The 21,854-nt window shown below is 47.7% G+C and overlaps 1 protein-coding gene across 9 annotated transcripts in view; it reads right to left on the bottom strand.

Annotated features, from left to right (window-relative positions):
- The window catches only part of Slco2b1 (solute carrier organic anion transporter family member 2B1), a 48,522-nt gene that overhangs the window by 14,223 nt on the left and 12,445 nt on the right, over positions 1–21,854 (bottom strand). For 8 of the 9 annotated variants that reach the window (XM_033764222.1, XM_010603296.2, XM_010603293.3 and 5 more), the window contains 7 exons: positions 21,005–21,135; positions 19,660–19,797; positions 18,144–18,306; positions 14,809–15,042; positions 14,511–14,609; positions 12,002–12,192; positions 264–366 (listed from right to left, as the gene is read on the bottom strand). In XM_033764222.1, the coding sequence (XP_033620113.1) occupies positions 264–366; positions 12,002–12,192; positions 14,511–14,609; positions 14,809–15,042; positions 18,144–18,306; positions 19,660–19,797; positions 21,005–21,135 (1,059 nt within the window). The remainder of the gene's footprint in view (positions 1–263; positions 367–12,001; positions 12,193–14,510; positions 14,610–14,808; positions 15,043–18,143; positions 18,307–19,659; positions 19,798–21,004; positions 21,136–21,854) is intronic. The other variant, XM_033764220.1, reaches the window with a different exon arrangement.

Below are 21,854 nucleotides of genomic sequence, written 5' to 3'. Positions count from 1 at the left end.
GCTAAATCCCTGGCCCCTTCTTTAAGCTTTTTCCTCAGGTATTTGCTCACTGCAACAAAAAGCTGAATAACACAGGGAAAAGGAAGAATTTGACAGATGACCATGAAAAAGATATTTCAGACAGAGAGGAGTGCATGACCCACAGGAATGTATGGTGCTCATGAGGGGCTTATAATCAAGACAGGCAGAAAAGGACTGGATCCTATATAGCCTCAATGGTGCCTCTGGCCTGCCTTCTTCAACCCTGGCCCAAGCCCACTTACCTTTGATGAATTGAATCACAGTCAGGTCTGGTGCCATCTGGGATGGGTCACCTTGCTTCTTTGAGGACTCCCCAGGGCTCTGTTCAGAGTGAGAGTCCTCACCCTGGGGAGACACACAACCCGGGGCAATCAGCTGAATACCAGAGATCCTACTCAGAGTTGGCTGTGGGCTAGAGAAGAGAGTTCTGGGAGTGGGGAGGGAGGTTGGGACTTCTGTCACCACAAGTGTGGCAATGGGGGCCAGCAAGAGTTCCACTGGTTCTTGGCACTAAAGGTGCTTAACAGGGGGTTTGAAAGAGGGAATGAAATTCCTGCGGTTAGTCACCAATATTACCATTCAAGTGACCACCATAACCGCCATTACCATTATTATTACTGTTACCTTAAATATCATCCCCCATTTGCATCACAAATATCCTGGATAAGTGATCAATTTATTCATGATGGATAAAGGTGCCATTGTGGTACCTGTATGGGATAATGATTATCATTGCCTCGATCTTGGTTACCACCACCAGCATTATCATCATGGTTGTCACTGTCACCTGAACCTTCAAAACCGATGTCACGCCACTGTCTGTAGCATCACCATTATCTGCACTTGTGTCTTCACTAATATCAGTGTCACCAACCTCATCTCCATCACCACTGCCACTATCACCACCCATGTCACTAGGAGTACCCTCCACTCCTAATCCTACCACCATTATCCTCCCTGTCACCAACAGTATCTCCATTCCCTCCGTCATTATGGATGTCACTATTACCGCTACCATCTGAGACCTATCCCATCACTCCCATCACCATCAGTGTCATTGTCACCATCGGCAGCACCTTTACCACTCTTACCCCCAACATGATGGCTCCTATGCCTCTGTCTTTAGCTATTATGGCACTCATGACAGTCATCACTTGGAGCAGAAACCTCCAAAAAGGTGGGGTGGTGTGGCCCTCCAGGCCTGTCCTGTTCTTTCCTGTCCACTAGGACAGGAAGGAAGTTGGGAGAGGGTAAGAAACAACAGCCCCTCTCCTCCTCCAGAAAAAGTCAGGCCACATCTAGAGGATGTGTTCATCTCTGGGCCCACAGTGTGAGGACACCTGTGGTCACTGGAGTGCATTCCTCCACCCAGGTAAAGATGGCCTCCTCAGGGAGGTAAGGGTGGCTCCTGAGGGAGCTTCTGAGGAAAAGAAGGCTTGCATACATGGTCACAACCATCATTTTCTGGGTGTCAAAAAGAAGGTAGGAAATAATAAAAAGTATCAAAGATCTAGATATTAAAACAGAAACGCTGAATCTTCTGGAAGATAAAATCAGTAAAATTCTTGAAGACAAGGGCATAGGCAAAGACTTTCTGAACAGAATCCCAATTGCACAAGAAATAACATCAAAATCAGCAAAGGGGACCATGTTACATTAAAAAGCTTCTGCACAGAAAAGGAAGAAATGGAGAGAAAAGACAATCTCCAGAGATGGAAAAATTTTTTCTAGCTGTTCCTCAAATGGAGGATTAATATCTGGAAAATGCAAAGAACTGAAAAAAGGAAACGCTCCCCAAAAAAGACTCAATCAAAAAAATGGGCAGCTGAAATGAATAGACACTTCTCAGAAGTTCAAATGGCCAATAAGTACATGAAAAAATGTTCAGCACCTTTGGCTACTAGAAAAATGCAAGTCAAAACAACACCGAGGTTCTACCTTTGTCTAGAAGGAATGACTTGATTAATATCTGGAAAATGCAAAGAACTGAAAAAAGGAAACGCTCCCCAAAAAAGACTCAATCAAAAAAATGGGCAGCTGAAATGAATAGACACTTCTCAGAAGTTCAAATGGCCAATAAGTACATGAAAAAATGTTCAGCACCTTTGGCTACTAGAAAAATGCAAGTCAAAACAACACCGAGGTTCTACCTTTGTCTAGAAGGAATGACTCTGTTTTTTATCGATTGATTTTTTTTTTTTTTTGGTACCATGGATTGAACTCAGGACCTTGTGCTTGTGAGGTAGGTCGTGGCACCACTGAGCTAAATCCCCAGCCCTAGAATGGCTATCATCATGAACTCAAAAAACAGGAAATGTTAATGAAGTTGTAGGAAAAAAGAACCCTTCTAAATTTTTGTTGGGAATATAAAATGATATATCCATATAGAAATCAGTATGGAGAGTCCTTCAACAACTAAAAGAAAATTTATTCAACCTAGCTATATCTCTTCCGGGTATCTTCCTGAAAGAGTTAAAAACACCATATAATGGTGATACATGTATACTCATGTTTATAACAGTACAGGTCACAAACAGCTAAGTCTTGGAGACATCCTATATGACTGTCAACAGATGCATGAATAATGTGGTGTATATACACAGCGGAGTACTATGCAGTCATAAAGAAGGATAAATTTGAGTCATATGTAGGAAAATGGATGCACCTTGGAACCATAATGCTAAGTGAAAAGATCCCACATAGAAGGTTAAATGTCAAATGGTATTTCTTTTACATGAGAAAGCCAAAGCATAAATAATTTAAAGAGCAAAATAAAACATAGATGATAGGAAATAGGGAAGTGGACCTTTTACAGATTGGAAGGGGATTTAGAGATGGGAGAAGAGGGCAGAGAGGAGAAGAGTGATAAATATAAAGGACTAAGATGTGATATGTGTGTATACCAACTTCTCACAATAAAGGCATGCATCACCTATCTTAAATACATACTAATGAAAAAACAAGAGCAGAGAATACCTACTAGCGCGAAAAAGAAGTGAAGGCACTAGGCACTTGCCTCATGTACTTAATGCATTGTTCAGACGGAGACAGGGCAGGCTACAGACCGGCCCAAGAAGGCAGGGCTCTGGTGTTCCCAGCTACACCAAGACATCTCTGCCACAAGCATGCTAAGGGACACCACTTGGCCAGGATGACAGGTGGGCATCACTAAGGAGGCATCGCCAAGGAGGGCTGATGATAATAACTTCTGGGTGAGGGTAAGGCCATCCTGTACCTGAGAACTAGGTAAGACCTCAGGGCCTTTGCTTCACCTCGGTGAGAAAGGCAGAAGTTGAGCTCCTGGATGATCTAATGGGATGGGCATTCAGAGTAGAAACTAAATTGTTCTTTATAGAAAACAAAGAAACTATTTTATATACATCTACGTCTCAGTCAAACCTTACTCCATGTCTATCTTCCCTGTTGGACCCTGAGCTCTGCAAAAGGAGGAATATTATACTTACTGGATCTCATTCTCTGTTGAAACCCAGGTGCTCAGCTCAGAGTCGGGCAAAATCATAGGTATCAGATAAATATCTATTAAAAGAGGGAGAGCAAGAGATGACACTAAACAGGGTTGGCTAAGGTTAATGCCAAGCTCTTGGAAGAAAAATGAGGACAGCAAGAGGAGATGCTACCACACCGAAGCTGGGGGGCGGTCTGGGACCCAAGTGCTTAAAGACAGACAAAGTTAACAGAGTGCCCCGGGGAGCTTGCAGAAAGGAGATTCCGGGCCCTTCCAGGGCACATGTGGGCTCCAGCCCCACATATCCATAAGCCTGTTAGGGGGGAGTTGTATGTTTCTTTACTCTCGAGCAAACAAATTCTGAGATAGGCAACTTCTCAAAAATCACACATCTGGAAAAGTGGCAGAACTGAGATCCGAAGCTCAAGCTTGTCCCCCTAGAAAACTCATGCTTTATCCACTAAGCCCTGGGGACCCGAAGAGCAGACAGAGTTAAGAGGCACCTTAGATTCGAAGGGGCCTGGAATCTCGCCATTTATCTTTGGGCAAGGCAGCTGGGTCTGTTATTCATTTATACCACGGGGCCACACTACCCAGAGCAGCAGACACCTGTGACCAAAAGGTGAGAGTACCAACTGACACACGTCGAAAGTGTAAAGCATACCTTGTATTCTGATGACTTAAGTATAATAAATGCCAAAATATTTCCTTATTAATTGTTAAATATTAATAACATGCCAACATTAGACTTTTAGAAATAGTGAATTAAATAAAATATATAATTAAAATGAATTTCTTTTCCTTTTGAGTGTGCCTACTAGAAAATGTAGAATTACTTATGCGGTTCATGTAATATTTCTTTGGCTGTGCTGCCTTAAAAGAGAATCAGTGAGTCTCCTCATCTAAGCCATGGGACAGAGGCCAGAGAGGGGAGTCACAGTGGGTAGGAGGCCTGGGAGGATGAAGGAGAGGGTGTTGGCATTGACGTGCTGTACCAGGGGCAACATAGGGGAGGCTGGAGGCAGACTGATAATTTCCCAACATTTCTTATCAGGGAGTGGCTCGAGAGCTCACCCTTGAGAGACAAGCAGAATCTTGTGAGTTCCTTGTTCCCAGGTAAACATAAACACGACTGCAATGTTATTTGCTCCCACTTGTACGTCCTTAAAAGGTTGACACTTCCCTTTCACACGCACCCAGCATGTCATTTAATTTTCACAACAGTCCGTCTCGTGCAGGCACCCTTACCACATATACTTCATAGGCAGGAAACTAAGGGCCCAAGGTGGAAATGCCCCCTGGGAGTTACTGGCAGAGCAGGCTCTCGAGGCCAAGTTCTCTGTCTTAAACTATGAAAGAGAGCAAGGGATTTGGGGACAGGAGGAAAGGGACAGACTGCAGGAACTGGGGATTGGGAAAGCAGGCAGGAAGGAGTGAGGCTGGGATTTTCAGGAGGCAGGAAGGGAGAGACGATTTGAAGCACAAACATAGTATGAGTGAATGAGTTGGTCACTGGGGGCTGGCAGGGGACACTGACCTGACTATAGCAAGTGTTTTGTTTACCAGGGCAGCAACTGGAGCAAAAGATGGGCTGGAACCAGAACTTTGAGGTTTAGAACCAGACTAAGGGAATGGAGCTTTATTCTGTGGTATCAGGAGAATGAACTGTCCCTAGCTCCTGTCCCCTGTATTCTCAGTAGGTTTCCTGCTCTTATCCCTCATCTGTTTTGAGGACTGCTGACTAATAGCAGCTTCCAGAAACAGGAAATATTGTGTTTTCTGTTCAGAGCAGGGCTTGAAATGTCCTGACCCATCTGGACTGCGGTTTGCCCAGGTCAGCAGCCCTGGGCTGGGGGCTGCTAGAACTTCCCCTCTTGGGACTCTGTGCTGACTACTGCGATCCTACATATAAGGCCTTACTGGCTGGTGGGCCTCTAGAAATCCTAGAGCTGTCCTTGGGGAGCTGAGTTCTTAAAGGACACTGCCCTGGGGCTGCGTTCCCAATCCCACAGAGCCAGGGTGGATTCTGGAGGGTAACGTAGAACTTTCAGCTTCTATCTCATACTGCCTGGGAAGCAGCCACAAGGATAGGGTTATCTGTGCAGAGAGTTTTAGCAGAGTGTCTGGAGATTTGAGCTTCTGTGAAGAATGAACCACATTTCCAGCCATCTTTCAACAAAATCATGCAATTGGCTATTCTTCTTTTCCCCACGGCTATCAGAGAGCTCAGACCAAATAAGTGGCTTAACCATGACAACTAAATTAATTTTTACAGCCCACGTATTCTACTAGTCTTTTGTTCTTATTTATTTATTTTTCCTGATTAATTGATTTAGCACAGGTCCTGCTATGGATTTTCCTGAGAATGAATCTCAGCTCTGCCATTGACTAGCATTGTGACCTGGTTGCTTAATTTCTTTGTAACTCTGTAATAGCCACATCTGCTGTATAGGTACATTAGGAAGATTATATGAGATAATCCGTACAAAGGTCTTAGAACAGTCATGGCACGGAGATGGTAATAAATATTCACCTAATTCCTACTATTTTGCTGATACTATCCCACATTTGAGGATAGTATTATCCAACTGTTTCTGGAGTATAGTGGAAGAAAGATACAGAAAGGCAAACAAGAACCACAATGACGTATCACCTCACTCTAATTAGAGCAGCTATAATAGAAGAAGATTAAAGACAACAAGTGCTAGAGAGAATTCAGAAGAAAGGAAGCTCTTAGTTACATTTTTGTTGCCGAGACACAGTACTTCACCCCAAAAGCTTAAAGAAGGAAAGGTTTATTTTGCCTCACAGTTTGGAGAGGTTTAAGTCAATAGTCTGCTGGCTCCAAGGCAGGGCAGCATGGCAGAGGAGAAAACAGTGTATAGCAGAGCAGCAGGAGGCAGAGAGAGAGAGATATATCAAGGGAGGAAAGAGGGAGATAGACATCTCCAGGCCGTGCTGCCAGTGACCCACCTCCTCTGACCAGGTTTCACTCTCCAACATCACATTTAGCAATAAACTCATCAGTGAAGTAATCCACTAGTAAGTATCACGCTTGCATGGCTCCAGTTGATACAGAAGGTAGGGTGTGGCAAAGCTGGCTGGAGAAGTAGTACCTTACCTGTCAATTACAAGATCTCAGGACGGTGCCAAATAATTCCCAGGCCCCCGTATGCAAAACTTCTCATGGGCTCCCATGAGATGTGGATGGCATAAAAGAGATGAAACACCATGAGGAGCCCACTATGATGATGCCTCACGGTAGCCCACTCTGCATAGGCACAGAGTGCTCTTTTATTTTTGCTTTTACCCTTTCCTTTCTGTTTGTTTGGCCCAGGTTCATTGTAAAAAGCTAGTTCTTCCCTTATCCCTTTACCCCTCACTTTTCAAATAAACTTTTGGCACTGCTTTTGGTTTGTCTCCTCCAATTCTTTGTTTGAGGAAAGAAGGACCTGGAATATTTTTGATGGGGGAGCCATTTCTGAAGGAACTGGTGTACAACACAGTCACCTCCCCAAACCCCCTATGAGTACATGAGGCTCTGGATGAGGGGAACACATCCATTTATAAAGCCTGACAGGAACCCTTGCACGGTGTTTGTAGGGATATAAAAAAGAGGGAAACCTGTCACTTGTGACGACATAAACCTGGAGCACATTATTAAGTGAAACAAACCAGGCACAGAAAAGCAAATACCACATGATCACATTTATATGTGAAGTCTAAGAAAGTGGAAATCAGAGAAGCAGAGAGTCGAACAGAGGGTGCCAGGGGCTGGGGAGAGAGGGTCGAGGAGTTGTTGATCAAAGGACACAAAATATCATGCAGACAGAAGGAATAAATTAAGGGGTCTACTGTACACCATGGTGACTATAGTACTAACCAGATATTGTATGCTTGAAAACTGCTGGGAGAGTAGATTTTAAGGGTTTTCAGCTTAAATGATATTTAAATTATAAGTATGTAAAGTAATGCATACTTTAAATGGCTTGATTCAGCCACTCCACAATGCATGTCTATACCAAAACCACGTTTGTTACACCATAAACATGTTCAATTTTTAACTTGCCAAAAATAAATTTGAAAAAATTTTTTTAAAAATTTAAAAGAAAAAGAGAAGCTTTAAAAAAGAACATTTGAGGGGAAAACAATTTTTCTTCTCTTAAGACCTGGCCTGATCAAAGAAAGGGGCTAAAAATAAGTGCTTCTGTTCGCTGAGCCTATACATGGGACACTGAACCATCTATCCACGATTTGCCTTATTGCATTCTTACAAAAACTCCAAGTTGTAGATGTCATGCTTATGCCATTTTACATATTTCAGTTATTAAGTGGCAGAGCTGGGCCAGTTTGGTACAGACACCATGTATCTACTCCCTCCCTGCCTACCACTGCAGCATGACTCAAACATGGAGAAAACTTGCATGTGTCCCGGGGACCAGATCAGCTACCTCTCCTGTGTCTTCTTTAGCGTCAGTGTTTTTCTCTGTTACAGGGAGGTACTGGACTCGATTAGCTGATTTTAAGTAACAGAATCTGTTCCCTATTTGCAATCTTGTTCTAAAGACAGACAGGGGGCTGGAGTTGTAGCTTGGAGTAAAACTCTGTAAGGCCTGAAATGAACACAGGAAAACCAAAAGACTGAAAGACCGGTATATAAGAATGCATAAAGGTACAGCTACTCTGATTGGAGTGTGTGTGTGAGGGCTGGGGGGTAGAAGATCCTCAGCTCTTCTCAGAGATGCCCCTTATACTCCCTATGATAGCACCCTTGCAGTTCTGTAGTTTGAAAACCCTAAAGCATATTACAAAGGGGCCCTGATGTACCTGGAAGCCCCACATAACCCAGTCAGGGGGAGGCCTCTTATCAGCCCTTTGGGGTTATAACCTGGCCTTGTACAGACAAGTGCAAAGGCCACCTAGCTCTGGACACATCACTGAGTCTCTGGGCCTCAGTCCCTTCATCTGTACAACCTTAGAGTGGCAGCCCTGGACTGCAGGGCACAGGGAAAGACACAAAGGGCTCCTAGACTGGCTGGAAGGAGACTAGAGGCAGGGCCTGCCAGGGGGAGTAAGAGGAAAGTAAGGCCTGTATCACCTTGGAATACAGGTTGCCTGGGCTACAGTGGGAGCACAAAAGTCCCACAAAAGTCCCAGGGTGTATGGGCAGATTCCAACGGACTGCCCTTAAGTCTTGGCTTTTAAGGATCCTTGCCACCTCCCGATACCGTTCCTCAGCCCTGACAGTTCTTCCAAAGTAACACTGAAGACATGGGGAGGCAATGGGCCTTATCCTGGGCTTATAGACTCTTAGCCAAAATTGTAGCCATTGAGTAATGTGGATTTGGAGTATCATAAACTATTTCAGTCATAGAGCCTCAAAATAATAGAATAGAAGTACTTCAGGTCTCCAACTATTAGGAACACAGAACTTTAAAACAGTGTGTGTATATTAGAATCCCAAACTCTCAGAGGCATCACAGAAATAACAGACAAATAGCCTCCTGGTAAATATGACCCAAGTGAAGGTCACAGAGCCTAGTGATGTCCAGAGGCTGGGCTGGACCTGTGTCCCTAATGCAAGAGCCTTGTCTGCTGGTGAGCAGCTGGCCGGACCACAGGTTCTGAGAAGGACCAGGGAGCACAGGAAGTGCTGGCTGAATGGGGACAGGGGATCTGTCAGGGAGCCCCTAAGAGGCCATCTTTTCTCCACAGAGCCCTCAGGCACAGAATCCCACGGTCCCAGGCACAGCAACAACCTGAACTGTGCCTCTCTCTCTCTCTCTCCCCGTGCCTGTTGCTTTTCTTTACTACCTCAGAGCTCTTTGGCATGGGCAGTGTAGGATGCATTACTCATTTCCCCTGTGAAAAAGTTCAGAAACACAAAGCCACTATATGTGCCACAGCTGGCAGACTGTGTCCAACCTACTGCCCATAGTACAGATTGGGAGACCGAGGTCCAAGACCCTCTCCAGGTCACATACAGTAATCCTTATATCATTTACCACCATCTCCTGAATACCTTTAAAAATTGCATACTTCTAGGTAGGAGGGTATCTGGGGGCGGGGTACTTGAACCCTAAGCCTGGGAGAAGTGCTGGAAGGGATTTCTAAAACATTCCTCTTTCACCCTCTCCCCCCTGCCCATTCTCTCTCTTGGCAGAAAATGCACATCCCTTATATGGGGACCTGGAATTTCTGGCAGCCACTTCTGCCTGGCTTGGCCTATCCCCTTGATCTATGCTGGGCCCCATCAGTGGCCCTTGTGGGCCAAGCCAGCCGGCATTCCTGCAAGCAGCCCAGCCAAGGCAGCCTCAAGGAGATGCGGAGTGATTCCTCCCACATCAATATTTATTGCCTGAGAGTGACTGGAAGCAGATCGTCATGTTCTCAGTCTCCAGTTCTTTTTTAAGAACCTCTCACCCCCTACCCTCCCCATTCCCCATATCCCCATTGTGCCGACAGCATAAATGCAGACAGCCAGACAGGTTCACAGCCGGGGAGCCAGCGTTTCAAGACATCACAGCACTCAGCTCGCAAACTCTGACTCCCAAGTCACAGCAGCTTTGACTTGGGAATTACGCATTCTCAGATTCTGAGGCGAACAGAGCATCGCTCCAGTAATCCAACCTCTGCGCCTTATAAGATAGTGCAGAATGGGGAAGTGACTTCTGCTCAAGGTCACATAGCTGAAATGTGACAGGGCCCAGTACAGACACTCGCTCGCCCCAACCTTGTGCCTTCCATCTATCCATTCCACTACCACCACTGTTCCTCTCTGCTCAGAGGTGGGGCCCAACACAGCGTGCATCTGCAACCAGCAGCCCAGCAACCCAGCCTCACATCTTCCTCTGAGTTTACCCCACTTCCAAGGACTCTTCCCCGAGTTCCAGGAATTCCAGAGTTTTGTCCTCCAGATTTTTGTCTGAGGTAGGCAGAACCGGGAAAGAGAATCTGAGCGAGGTTCCAGGCTGTCTTCTGCTGTTGAAACTGGTTTGTTCCCCTTGCTGCTTCCCCTGTCTCTACACCAGTATATCCAGTTCCAGCTCAGTCCCAGCAGTCCCACTCCCAGGCAGTGCTTGGGTCCATCTGCACCCCCTTCTGGCCAATGCACTGCTTCCTGTCTTCCCATTGCATTGCAGAGCTGCTTGTCACCTCTCTCTACACAGCCTTTTGTTCTTCACAGTCCTTTATCTGTCACCTCCTTCCAGGCTGCCACTATCCTGAAGCCAGTGGTTAAAGCCTTTCCTCTGGTTGGTTTTCCTTGGTCTGTGTCCACCCTCTCTCCAGCCTGGGTGGTGTGGGGTGGGGTACGGTGGGGAGGTTTTGTAGGGCAGCTGGGGCAGGGAGTCAGACAGACTTGGGCTCAAACCCCAGCTTTTCTAGTCAGAGAACTCTTCAGCCCTTCCTCCCAGGCCCAAACTTTCTTGTTCTAACGTATTCAAATGCCACAGTAAATAGAATTCTCCTTGTTGCAAAATATCTGACAGGAGTTTTACAAATTGTCCCATTGAAATTAGAATTACACAATTTATGATTGTGGTTTTCCACCAGCCACCTCCCATTCTTAGGAGAGGAAGGAATCTAATCCATAAATTTTTAGAGTGTAATGAAATGTGTATGAGCATTAAAGAAAAATTAATGAAGTGGACTCAATGACATAAAATTAAACTTAATAAACATTTTGAGGGTCATTTTCTTTTCTTATTTGGAGTCAGTATATTGTTTTTCAGGCCTCATATTTTCGTGAGTTTCTGGAAAACTTGGAACCACCTGTCCTGCCCAAGGGTCACAAGCTCCTGCTCTCTCCAGCCTTGTGACCTCAGGCAAGTCCCTCGACCGAGGTGGGCTTCGGTGTTCTCCTCTAAGGAAAGCTCACCTATGCTGAGAGCTGAGCAGGCATTTGACAGGTCCCAGAGACAGCCTTCAATATTGGCCAGGCATCTTGAAGAGTAAGGACCACATACTGCGTTCTGGAGTCCAGCCCGGGGCCAGGCCCAGAGGAGCTGCTCGCTGTGTGTTTGTCCCCTTCTCTTTGTGTCTCTTCTACAGCCACAGCCTTTGCCCAGGCCTTTTCTACACCTAGAAATCCCACCCCACTTTCTGTCCTTCCATGTCGCTCACTCAAATCCAGCTCAAATCCCTCCCAGACTCACCCTCTACAGCCTCTACTTCTTAGCATTCTATTGCACATTCAGAATTCACGAATGATCAGCACAGAGGGGCATGGACTCAGGCAAGGCTGGCTTTTCATCAACACATCCCTTTGCTGGCTGTATGCGTCTGGGCCAGTTCCTTCCACCGAATACAGATAAAGCCCTAGACCTTGCTGTGGAAGGGGCTGGTGATATTCACTATGCGGGACTGTTGGGTGCACGCAAAGGAGACCAGACAGGATCGAGCTTGGTAAGCTGTGATGCGTAGGGCCGGAGAGGGATGATGTTTGTTATTATGAAGAAGGACAAGTGGATGAGGGCTGGAGCCTGGGCTGAGGCAGGTCACGGAAGGTCCTACCTTGCTGACAGGTGAGGCTGTGTCTGCCAGTGCCTTTCGCCAGAAGTGAAGCTCATGCTTCTCCTTGGGCATCTCCCTGGGGAAGAAGAAGTAGGGGCTGGCAGCCAGTGCCACCATGCCAGCAGAGATGAGGAAGCCCAGCCACCAGGCACCCACCCACCGGGGGTCCTTTGGGGTCAGGCTGACACCACCTGGAGGAAGAAAAGATGGTGATGTTAGGGTCACGGTTGGCTGTCTCTTCTAGACCACCACCCTGGGACTAGCCTCTGAGACATGAGGCAGCCTGGGGGCAGGAGACCTGAATTCTTGGCTCTTCTCTTTATGTTTTAAGAGACTTTGGGCAAATCTCTGACCCTTTCTGGGCCTTAGCTTCTTTAGTTTCTAAGGCAATGTAGCATAATGTTCAAGGTCATGGACTACTGAGTCTGGATTATTCCATTACTAACTTTTTTTTGTACAGGGGATCAAACTTGGGACCTTTGCTTGTGATGCCACCACTGAGCTAAATCCCCGGCCCTTACATTAATCTCTTTGTGTCTCAGTATCTTTCTCTATGCAATATGGGTACAGAATTAATAGGTTTTCTGGGAATAATAGCTGGGACAGTAGTTTTTGTATCATAAGATTGTTATGCGAATTATAGAAACTAGTATATGTGAAGCTAAAAAAGAAATTTTATTAAAAATTTTAAAATCCACAGAGAGAAACAGAGATCGACACATGTAAAGAACATGTAGAAGAATATGTATTCTATAGCCATTTGCTCCTTCTCTTCTTCCTCCTCTTTCTTTCTTTCTCTTTCCACTTCTATTACTACTGTGATTATTATTATTAAATAGAATTATCGTTACTAAGTTAAATAATGGTTAACACTGCTGTGCTAGTTCTCAGAACCACATGCTGGTGAAAATCATGAGTACTTGTCAAAGCTACTGACCCCACTGAAGACTTATTTAGAATGACCATAGGAAGATGACCAAGGAACGTGTACCTTTAACAGATTACCTAGGTGACTGTGATCCCCATCTGGGGTTAATTAGGACTGAATTATTCTAATGTACTCCTGGCTGCAGTGAACAAATCTCTCATGAAAGTTCTTAAGCCTCAGGGAGGAGGTGGGGACATCCTCCTCCAATCTCCATAGCACCCACAGATACTGTGTAAACACAGAAATGCGTGACAACGCCAACCACCAGAGCCAGCTGCTGCTTTCCAAGGTGCTTGATCTTGAGCTGTTTCTGGGCAGCGGCCAAGGCACACAGTTGGCTCTCAGCAAGTGTATCTGCATGTGGCTTTGCGCTGATAGGACTTGATTTGTTCCTTGCTTGTTATCTGTCCCTCCTCCTCAACAAGCTGGGGAGAACTCATACACATATCTCCCTTCTTCCTCCACTCACACTGGTCTGTGCCTGCTGCGGGCAAGATCTGTCCACTCTATAAAATCCCCCTCAAAGAAAAAGGACACGAGAGATGGCTCATAGGTCCCTTGAAATGCCACATCTGCCACTGGAGCTGCCAGTATGATGCCAATTTGGGCAGCAGGCACACTACTTCCTCCAAGCAAAAGTGTGTCTCAGAAACCTGGGAAACCCCTGCCTCACAAAACTTTTCCTTCTGGGAAGAGAGCAGTTGTGACCAAAGCCCAGGTCTTGTTCTATAGTCAGCATTCTAGAAGGAACAGAGACAAATCAGGGCTTCCCCTAGCAACTGTTGTACAGACCTAACCAGGCCTGTCCTGGCTATAGACAAAAGCTGGGGAGCATTCATTCAGCCACGCAGCTGTCACCCCAGGCTTCTAGGGCCTGCTAGAAAATCTCCAGGGAAGGGTCAGGACTTCTGAGTGGCAGAAGACACAACTGGGGCTCAGAGTCGGAACAGGCAGCCTAGAAGCCACAGTGACAGGTTCTAGCAGGGATTCTCCTTCCTGTGGGTTCCAGGGCTCTGAAATCCCCAAGTCTCTTCCTCCTGGCTGCCTTCAGACTAATCTCCAGCCCTACCTCTTGGCTCGTTCTGACCACTGGCTAGATGGGAGAACACTATTCCCAAAAGGAGCCCCAGCAGTTTCCCGGATTCTGAGGTGGTCAGGAGTAGGAGGTCATTGAAGTCCCCCAGTGCACGTGCCCTCTGGAAGTCCCACTCCAGGTGTCCCTTGGGTGCCATCATCTTCTCTGTTCTGCCTGAGCTCGAGGGATGTGGAAGGGCAGCTATGTGACAAGGTGAAGGCTTGTAATAATGGTAGTGAGAGCAAGCATCACTCCTTATTGGTTGGCACTTTCCAATTTATCTCTGTCACCTTACTGGATTCGGCCCAGAACCTTGGGAGAGAGACAAGACAGAGATTATCTCGAGGGCAAGAAAGCCAAGGCCCAGAGTGGGTCAGGGGCTTGTCCAAGGTTGGTGGTGCTGCTAGAGTGTGCTCCTAGGTTCCCTGGATCAGTGTCAGTGAGGCCAGTGCTCAGTGAGTTGGCCTCTGTGTACGCAGGGATGAGAGCACGGTCTTGAAGCTTACCTTCTGGCATCCGGTCTATGTCCACATAGAGGCGTAACATGAGGCTGCCCAGCCCGTAGGCCATACCTGGCCCCATCATGGTCACAGCAAACAGGATCCCTGCAACACAAAGCCTGGGTCAGGACCTCCAGCCCTGGTTTTGCTTGGCAGGTTTTTGGCAGCCAATCTTCTCCCGACTTTTACCAATCAGCTGGAGTAGAGATTAGGGACTCAGTCTCCTGCCCCCACCCTGGCCCTCTCTTCCTTCTACCCAAGCCTGGCCTGAGCACTAGAGCCTGAGTGGTGGGAGGCACCTCACCGAGGTAGAGGGGTGAGTTGCTGTGATGGGCAAAGTCGTCAATGTAGGAGATACCGAAGGGCTGAATGGGCACCACACCCACACCGAGTAGAGTCTGTGCCACGAACATGACTCCCACCACGGTCGCATGCCGGACCTCTGTGTAGCTGGAGCAGCTGCCATTGGAGGAGTCAGGGGCTGGGGCCGAGGTTGTAGGCAGACACAGGGAAGCCTTGAAGTCCTGTGACATATCCTCTGAGAGACCATAGCACAAATAGGATCAGAGCCAAGACACAGCACTTGCCAGACTCAAAGGACTATCCTGTGCTATGGATAGGAATCATTTGTTCCCCCAACAAAGCTAGGGCACAGGTCTCCTCATTACTCAGTTTCATGGGTGAGGAAACCAGTGCCAACAGGTGGCAATGAGCCAGGGAAGAGGCAAGACTGGCTGTCCAGGCAGTCTGGCTTCAGAGTCCCTGCTTTTTTTGTTTGTTTGTTTGTTTTTTGTTTTTTTGTTTTTTTGAGACAGGGTCTCACTCTGTAGTTGAAACTGACCTGGAACTCACTATGTAGCCCAGGGTGGTCTAGAACTCACAGCGATCGTCCTGCCTCAGTCTCCCGAGTGCTGGGATTATAGGTGTGCACCACCAGGCCTGGCTCCCGAGGCTCTGCTCTTAAACTGCCCTGTGCCACCTTTCTGGCAGAGGCATTTGATAAATTCATGGTGATAGTGGCTCTTGGGTGGGGAGGTCAAAGGGGGTAGGGTTTGAACTCAGTCCAGGAGAACAAACAAAGCTTTCCCAAAAGAGAGGGAGGGAGGGTTATTCCTGGGAGAGGTCACAGTATGGGCAAACCCAGGTTGGTAGAATGAGAAGTTCAGAATGGCTGGATCACAAAGTGTGTGGGCCAGGCAGGGGAGCTGGAAGGCTCATTCATTGTGGGGAGGAAGAAGTGTCAGCCCAGGACACAGTTGCAGAGGGCAAGAAAGAAGTTTCTTAATTTAGTACCAGGTGTTTGTGCCCTGTAGCTCTCCAATATTTGGTCAGCAAATTTGAGACCATCACACTATTATTATCCCAAATGAGGGTGTAGAAGCAGCCTTCTCTCCAGGGCCCTCCCTTTGTGGGATCTAGGGCCACTAAGAGCCACTCCCTTGGACTGGAAGAGCCAGTGAACCGTGGTCAAGAACTCAGGACTAGCCTTCAGTGGAGGCTTTCTGGGCCTCCCTGTGTGACTGGGCAGAGACCCTCAGCCCTCTGATCTTCACCTCCCAAAGGGATCTCCTAGAACCTGTGTTCTTTATAGATGAGCAGTTCAGAAGCAGGATAATTCAGCAGTTCGGAGCAGGGCTCCAGGAATAGTTCTACCCGCTCTGGGCCTGGAGAAGCTCCTCGCTCTCTGAGCTTCGGTGTCTGTACTGGTGAGGAAATAATGATGAAATCAGCCCCACGGAGCTCTGAATGTCAAGTGAGTGGTGCCCCTGCTCAGTGCCCACCGGACACTGGATTCGGTGATTATTCCAGAGATCATGTCTCCTTTTCTACCTGGGACCTAGTGCTTCTAAGAAGGCTTGGCACATAATGGAGCTTTGAATGAAACAGCTGGGACCGTCAGCGCAGGACAGAGTCTCAGCGATCACCTAGCCTCACCCACTCCAAGTCCATGTGAGGCTCAGATTGGCAAAGGGCTGCACTTGTGGTTGGTGGTGAGGAAGAAGGAAATATGTGTTCCTGCATAGAAGGACTTCTGCAAAAGAAGAAATCCTGGGCACAGAAATGTGGGGAGGTGCTGGACACGAGGACTCATGCCTATAATCCTGGCTATCCTGGAGGGTGAGGCGGGAGGATTGCAAGTTCAGAGTCAGGTTGGGCAGCTTGGTAAGATCCTGTCTCAAAATAAAAATAAAATTAAAGAGAGGTGGGATGTAGCTCAGTGCTCCCTGGGTTCAGTGGTTCAATCCCCAGTCTCACACACACACCCACACTCACACACACTGGAGGTATTTTTCCGCATTCCAAGCAGTCATCTTGGCAACTGTTCACTGAGGCCTAGATAACAATTTTGCATTCACAAACATTCTGCTTGTCTGCTTCTCCAGCCCTGCCCCTGCCCTGCCTCTTTATTGCAATTCCTACACCCCTTTGCCAGCCCTATATCTCTCTTCATCGGCAAGCCTCCTTCCCCCAGGCTGGGTTCTAATAGCTCCCTCCTATCAGACCCTAAGGCGTGGGTCTCCATCCCAACCTTTTAGCAGAAATGCCCATGCTGGACTCCAACTTGTGCTCTACTGGCAATATCTGTTTCATCTTCCTACTCCTGGTCTCAGCATTTCAGAGGTGAGAACTGATGTGGAGGTAAGGCAGGAAGGAAGCTCCTGAACAGGCCTCCTCCCTGGCACATCTTCCTTGACATTGGGCTGGGGTGTAGGCTCCTTCCCTGGCCTCTTTTCACCCCTTGCTTTCTGCTTTGAACAAATGCCACACTGAGTTTTGTGTTAATTTGCCTGAAGGGAAGGACTGGCCTCCTGAGAGGGATCAGGCACAGAGTAAGCAGCATTAGAGGTTTGTTATACAGATCACTGGATGAATGGATAGATCCCTGCATGGAGAGTGTAAAGGAGAGGGAAGGGGGCCAAGGATTTAACTCAGTGGTTCTGCCTCCCGCCTCGCTAGCACAAGGACCCAAGTTTGATCTCTGGTAGCAAAAAAAAAAAAAAAAAAAAGAGAGAGAGAGAGAGGGAAGGAGGGAAGTGAATGCTCAGGCTGTGAATCCTCAGGCTGTTTGGGTCATTCTCTAAGGGATAGATATCTTTCTGTCAAGTAGGCCCTCACCAAACTCTCACTGGGATGAACAGGGTTTCACTACTCCTGTCTAAAATTCTTTCATCTTTTAAGTTTGTTCATTAGTTGATTTTTCTTTCACCAACCTCTTGGCTGTTTGTGAAGATTAAATGCATGAGCACACATAATGTGCTTCGAATGATATCTGGGGCACAGGAAGTAGTGTGTTGCACTATTATTATTCTACAAGCATTTCCTGAGGATCTATCACATGCCAAGCCCTGAAGGAGATTGTGTTAAAAATTTACACTCAGCTCAAAGAAACCACAGTGACATAGGAACAGGCTCTCACCAAGAGAGGCCTAGCAGACTATTGCCCTCCCACTCCTCACTTTAGGCCTGTCAGAGAGATCCACATAGATAGCGCTGGGGAGATGGGATAGGGTGGGAGGACTAGCAGGTATCCTGGGAGGTGGGACCCATCTTGCCCCCTGCAGGCCTGTCGGGGGGTTGCTGGTGTACAGGACTGAGCAGCCTTGTGTCAGTCTCCTGCCCAGCCCCTCAGGTTCTTACCAGAGCTGGTGTGGTCATAGTGGTATCGCTCCGAGATGAAGTGCGGGAGACTCATGAGTAGCCCTGCCAGGGCCACCAGGACAGCCCCATAGCCAATCATGCGGGGCCGGTGCACTCGGCTGCCGAAATAGCTCACAAACACAATCAATGCTGTGTTACCCACCTGCAAAAGGACAAGGTGACCCATTAAAGTGAAACGGAGGCCAGGGCCAAGGGCCAGTATCATCCTTCCTCTATTGCCGATCTCAGTGTTCCCCTGGCTGTGTAATAGATGGGTTCCTGAATAAGAATCATTTGGGTCTCTCTTATGAATTCAGATTCTGGGGTCTGCTAGACAGTGCCTCACTGCTCCTTTAGGACAGGGAATGAGGATAAAGCTAGAAGATCAACTTCATTTGGGACATGGAATAGGGTAGGAGGTTGAGGAAAGGAGTTTTGAATTTTAGGGATGTCACAAATGAGACACGCAAATAGAAAAAGTTTAAAGCCAAAGGACGAGGCCTGGAATTTCATGTCTTAGACCAGTGGTGGCGAACCTATGGCATGTGTACCTCAGTGGGGTGTTTTTCATTGAACGCTCTAAAAGGTTCACCATCACTGCCTCATATTCACAGGCTGAGCCTGCAGGTGCTAGAGGGGACTTCTGAGCTTGTAGGTCAGGAAGATGCCTCTGCCCCCTGCTTCTGGGCCAATGATCATAGGTGAGCCTCAGCCTCTTCATGAGGAAGCAGGGTCCTAACAGCAGAGGGATGGTGGCGGGACTGGTCCTGGAAAGGACAGACACTCTCCACTGGGTAAATAACTGACTTTCCTTTTCTGGGATTTGGGTGTGGTGTGCTGAAACACATCTGGGAACTCTGCAGGCCTTGGGTCGGAAGGAATGTGACATGTGACACAAAGGGAGAGAATTTTATGGGATTCTGCTTGGGGGGGAGCAGCTTCCTTCTCCAAGGTTGAAAACATCTGGCAGGAAAGGGCTGGGCACAACTGGACTCTGCTCTCCAGATCCACCCAGAGCTGCTTGCTGGAGGCTCCCTGTCTATCTGTGGGCTGTAGGCAATGGCCTGTGGATCTTGAGGCAACTCTGAGGACAGACACTCCTCTACGGTTGTCACTCCCTCCCCTGCCATGCCAAGGTCAGAGAAGGCCCTGGATGTAATTTAAGCCTCTCTGAAGACAGCAGAAGTGCTTTTCTCTCTTCCTGGGACAGCCAATAGCTAGATGCCAGAGAGGGTAAAGAAGCCAAAAGCAGAGTGGACGGGGAGCATGACTAGTTCTAAAATGTCCCATGTTCCCCAGAAGAGTGCTCCCAAGATCAGGACCGCTAGGTCTTAGAAGACAACAGCAAACACCAGGACATTCCTGGGCAGGAGGGCTCTGATTTCTGGTCCAGCACAGGGAGGAGCAGTGTTGGGCAGGCACTGCCTAAGGGCACTGACAGGGGAAGGGTCTATGTGGGCAGTAAGATAAGTTAGCAGAGAGGCTGGCCTTGCAGCTGGGACCAGACCAGCAGTACCTCATTGAAGGCAGCCAGTAGCCCCGAGGTCTGGCTGGAGAGGCCGAAGCGCTTTTCCACGGTGGAGATGGAACTCTTGAGGTACCCAGAGATCATGAGCTGTGCCAGCTGCAGCAGGCTGTGGCATAGGACGAAGAACTGAAGGAAGAACACAGTGATGGGGGACAGGGAGATGGGGGAAACAAAGTGAGAGGAGGGGAGAGTTGGGGGACAGAAACGGTGGTGGGGACAAAGGGAGAGAGAGGCCATGAAAAGAACAAGGGATACAGATGGGGAAACAGAATCAGAGAAAGTGGTACACAGAGAAGAAGGAGAGGGAAGAGTAAGAGGAAGGAGGGAGAGGAGAGAGAGAGAGAGAGAATGTGTGTGTGTTAGGTAATTATTGGAGTAGCCAGCGGCTCTCACACAGGCTTACAAACTAGAAAAGCTGCCCTGGGGACCTGGGGGTACCAGAGACCCACATGACAGAAAATAGGGACTTCATGGGACCAGGAAATGCTAGGGATGTCCCTCCCCTGACTTTCAGAGTTCCCTAGAGCTGGAACGTCCTCCCTCTTCTACCACCCTTCTCCACTCCCTTGCCACCCCATTCCCACCTAGTCCTCCCTCAGAGTTGCCCTGGACACCATTGCTCCCGACCCCAACCCAAAACAGCCCATCTCTGCCTCACCACATTTCCCAGCCTGCCTATAGGCCTCCTCCTGAAAAAACTAGCAGACTTTCTAGGGAAAGAAAATCTTTGCTTAATATATTCACTCTGTTCTGAGTCTTAGTTTTTTCATCTGTACAAGGACAAAGCCCTGTCTCCTAGGGTTACAGTGGGAACTAATAAGATCATGTAGGTTGTGGCTGTGGATCAGGGTAGAGCACTTGCTAAGCCTGGCCCAGACCCTGGGTTCCATCTCCAGCACCACATTTAAAAACAGTCACATGAAAAAAAATCACATGTGATAATACTTAACACAGGGGCTGGCACCCAGTAGTGCCGGTGATGTTAGCTGTTCAGGGCCACGTGTGTAGAGTCAGAACTCATTAGTATCCATACAGGTTCAAGATCTCCAGGGGACTTCTCTATTTCTCTAGAGAAATGGGAGGTAAGGGTCCTCAACACCTACTGTCCACAGGACTGTGCATCTTTCATCTCTGGCAGGAGAGAACATATCCTGGATACCTCTGTGTACCTGACACCAAGCTAAGTGTTTTCACAGATCATCCCTTTGATCCTCATAGCCATGCGCTCTCCAGCTGAAGAAGCAGAGGCAGGAAGAAACTTGCTTAGCATTTATACATAGCTTAGCCCTGCCAGGCTCAGAGGTCTCATCCCTGTCTGAGTCCCATGAGGTACCTTGATGCTCTGGAACACACGTGTCCTGGAGTTCTGAGGATCTGGGCTTGCTTTGCCTTTGGGTATGTCTTCTGTGCCCATCGTAGCCTTGCTGCCCTTGTTTGGCATCTGGGGCCCCTCACTAGCTGGCCCTGTGGGACAGTCAGTCAGGAGATAAGATGACCAGAGAATGTCCCTGTTTTAGTTTGTTTTGTTTTTGGTCCCAGGGATTGAATTTAGGCCTTTGCCCTTGCGAGGCAGGCTGCAGAACCACTGAACCAAATCCCCTACCCAACTCGGGCCTGTTTTAGTTTGGATATGAAGTACTACCCACCCCATCCCCACCCCAACCTGAGGGGAAGAACTGCTCAGAGGTGGAGTTTTGGGAAGTGATTGTATCATGTTCATTGGTGAATCAACCCACTGATGGACTTGTGGCTTGATGGCATTTTTAAGAAGTGGGGGAGGCTCAGGAAGAGGAGTTTAACTGAAGGAGTAGTTCACAAAACATGTTTCTGGGGCTATATCTTGTTCCAGTCCCTTCCTTACTGTCCTACGACCTTTAGCCATGAAGTTCTGCCTTACCACAGGTCCAGAAAACAGTGGAGCCAGACAGCTGTGAACTGAAACCTGTAAGACTGTGAGCCAAAATAAAATTTTCCCTTTAGAAGTTAATTTTCTCAGGTATTTTGTCACAGTAACAGAAAGATGACTAGTATGGGCTCTGAACTGCTCAGGACCAACCTGTTTCTGAGGTGAGGGACCTTGGTTGCTGGTGAGAATCCAAGAATTAAAGCCCTTTCAGCCTCTCTGATTCCTACGTCACAATGCTGGAATAGACCTTTCTGAAAGGATCTACCCTGCCTCCCAC

This window comes from Fukomys damarensis, unplaced genomic scaffold (genome assembly GCF_012274545.1).
Source record: "Fukomys damarensis isolate Sample0158 unplaced genomic scaffold, DMR_v1.0_HiC HiC_scaffold_16, whole genome shotgun sequence".
Lineage (NCBI taxonomy): Eukaryota > Metazoa > Chordata > Mammalia > Rodentia > Bathyergidae > Fukomys > Fukomys damarensis.
This window is presented reverse-complemented; position numbering and strand designations above follow the sequence as displayed.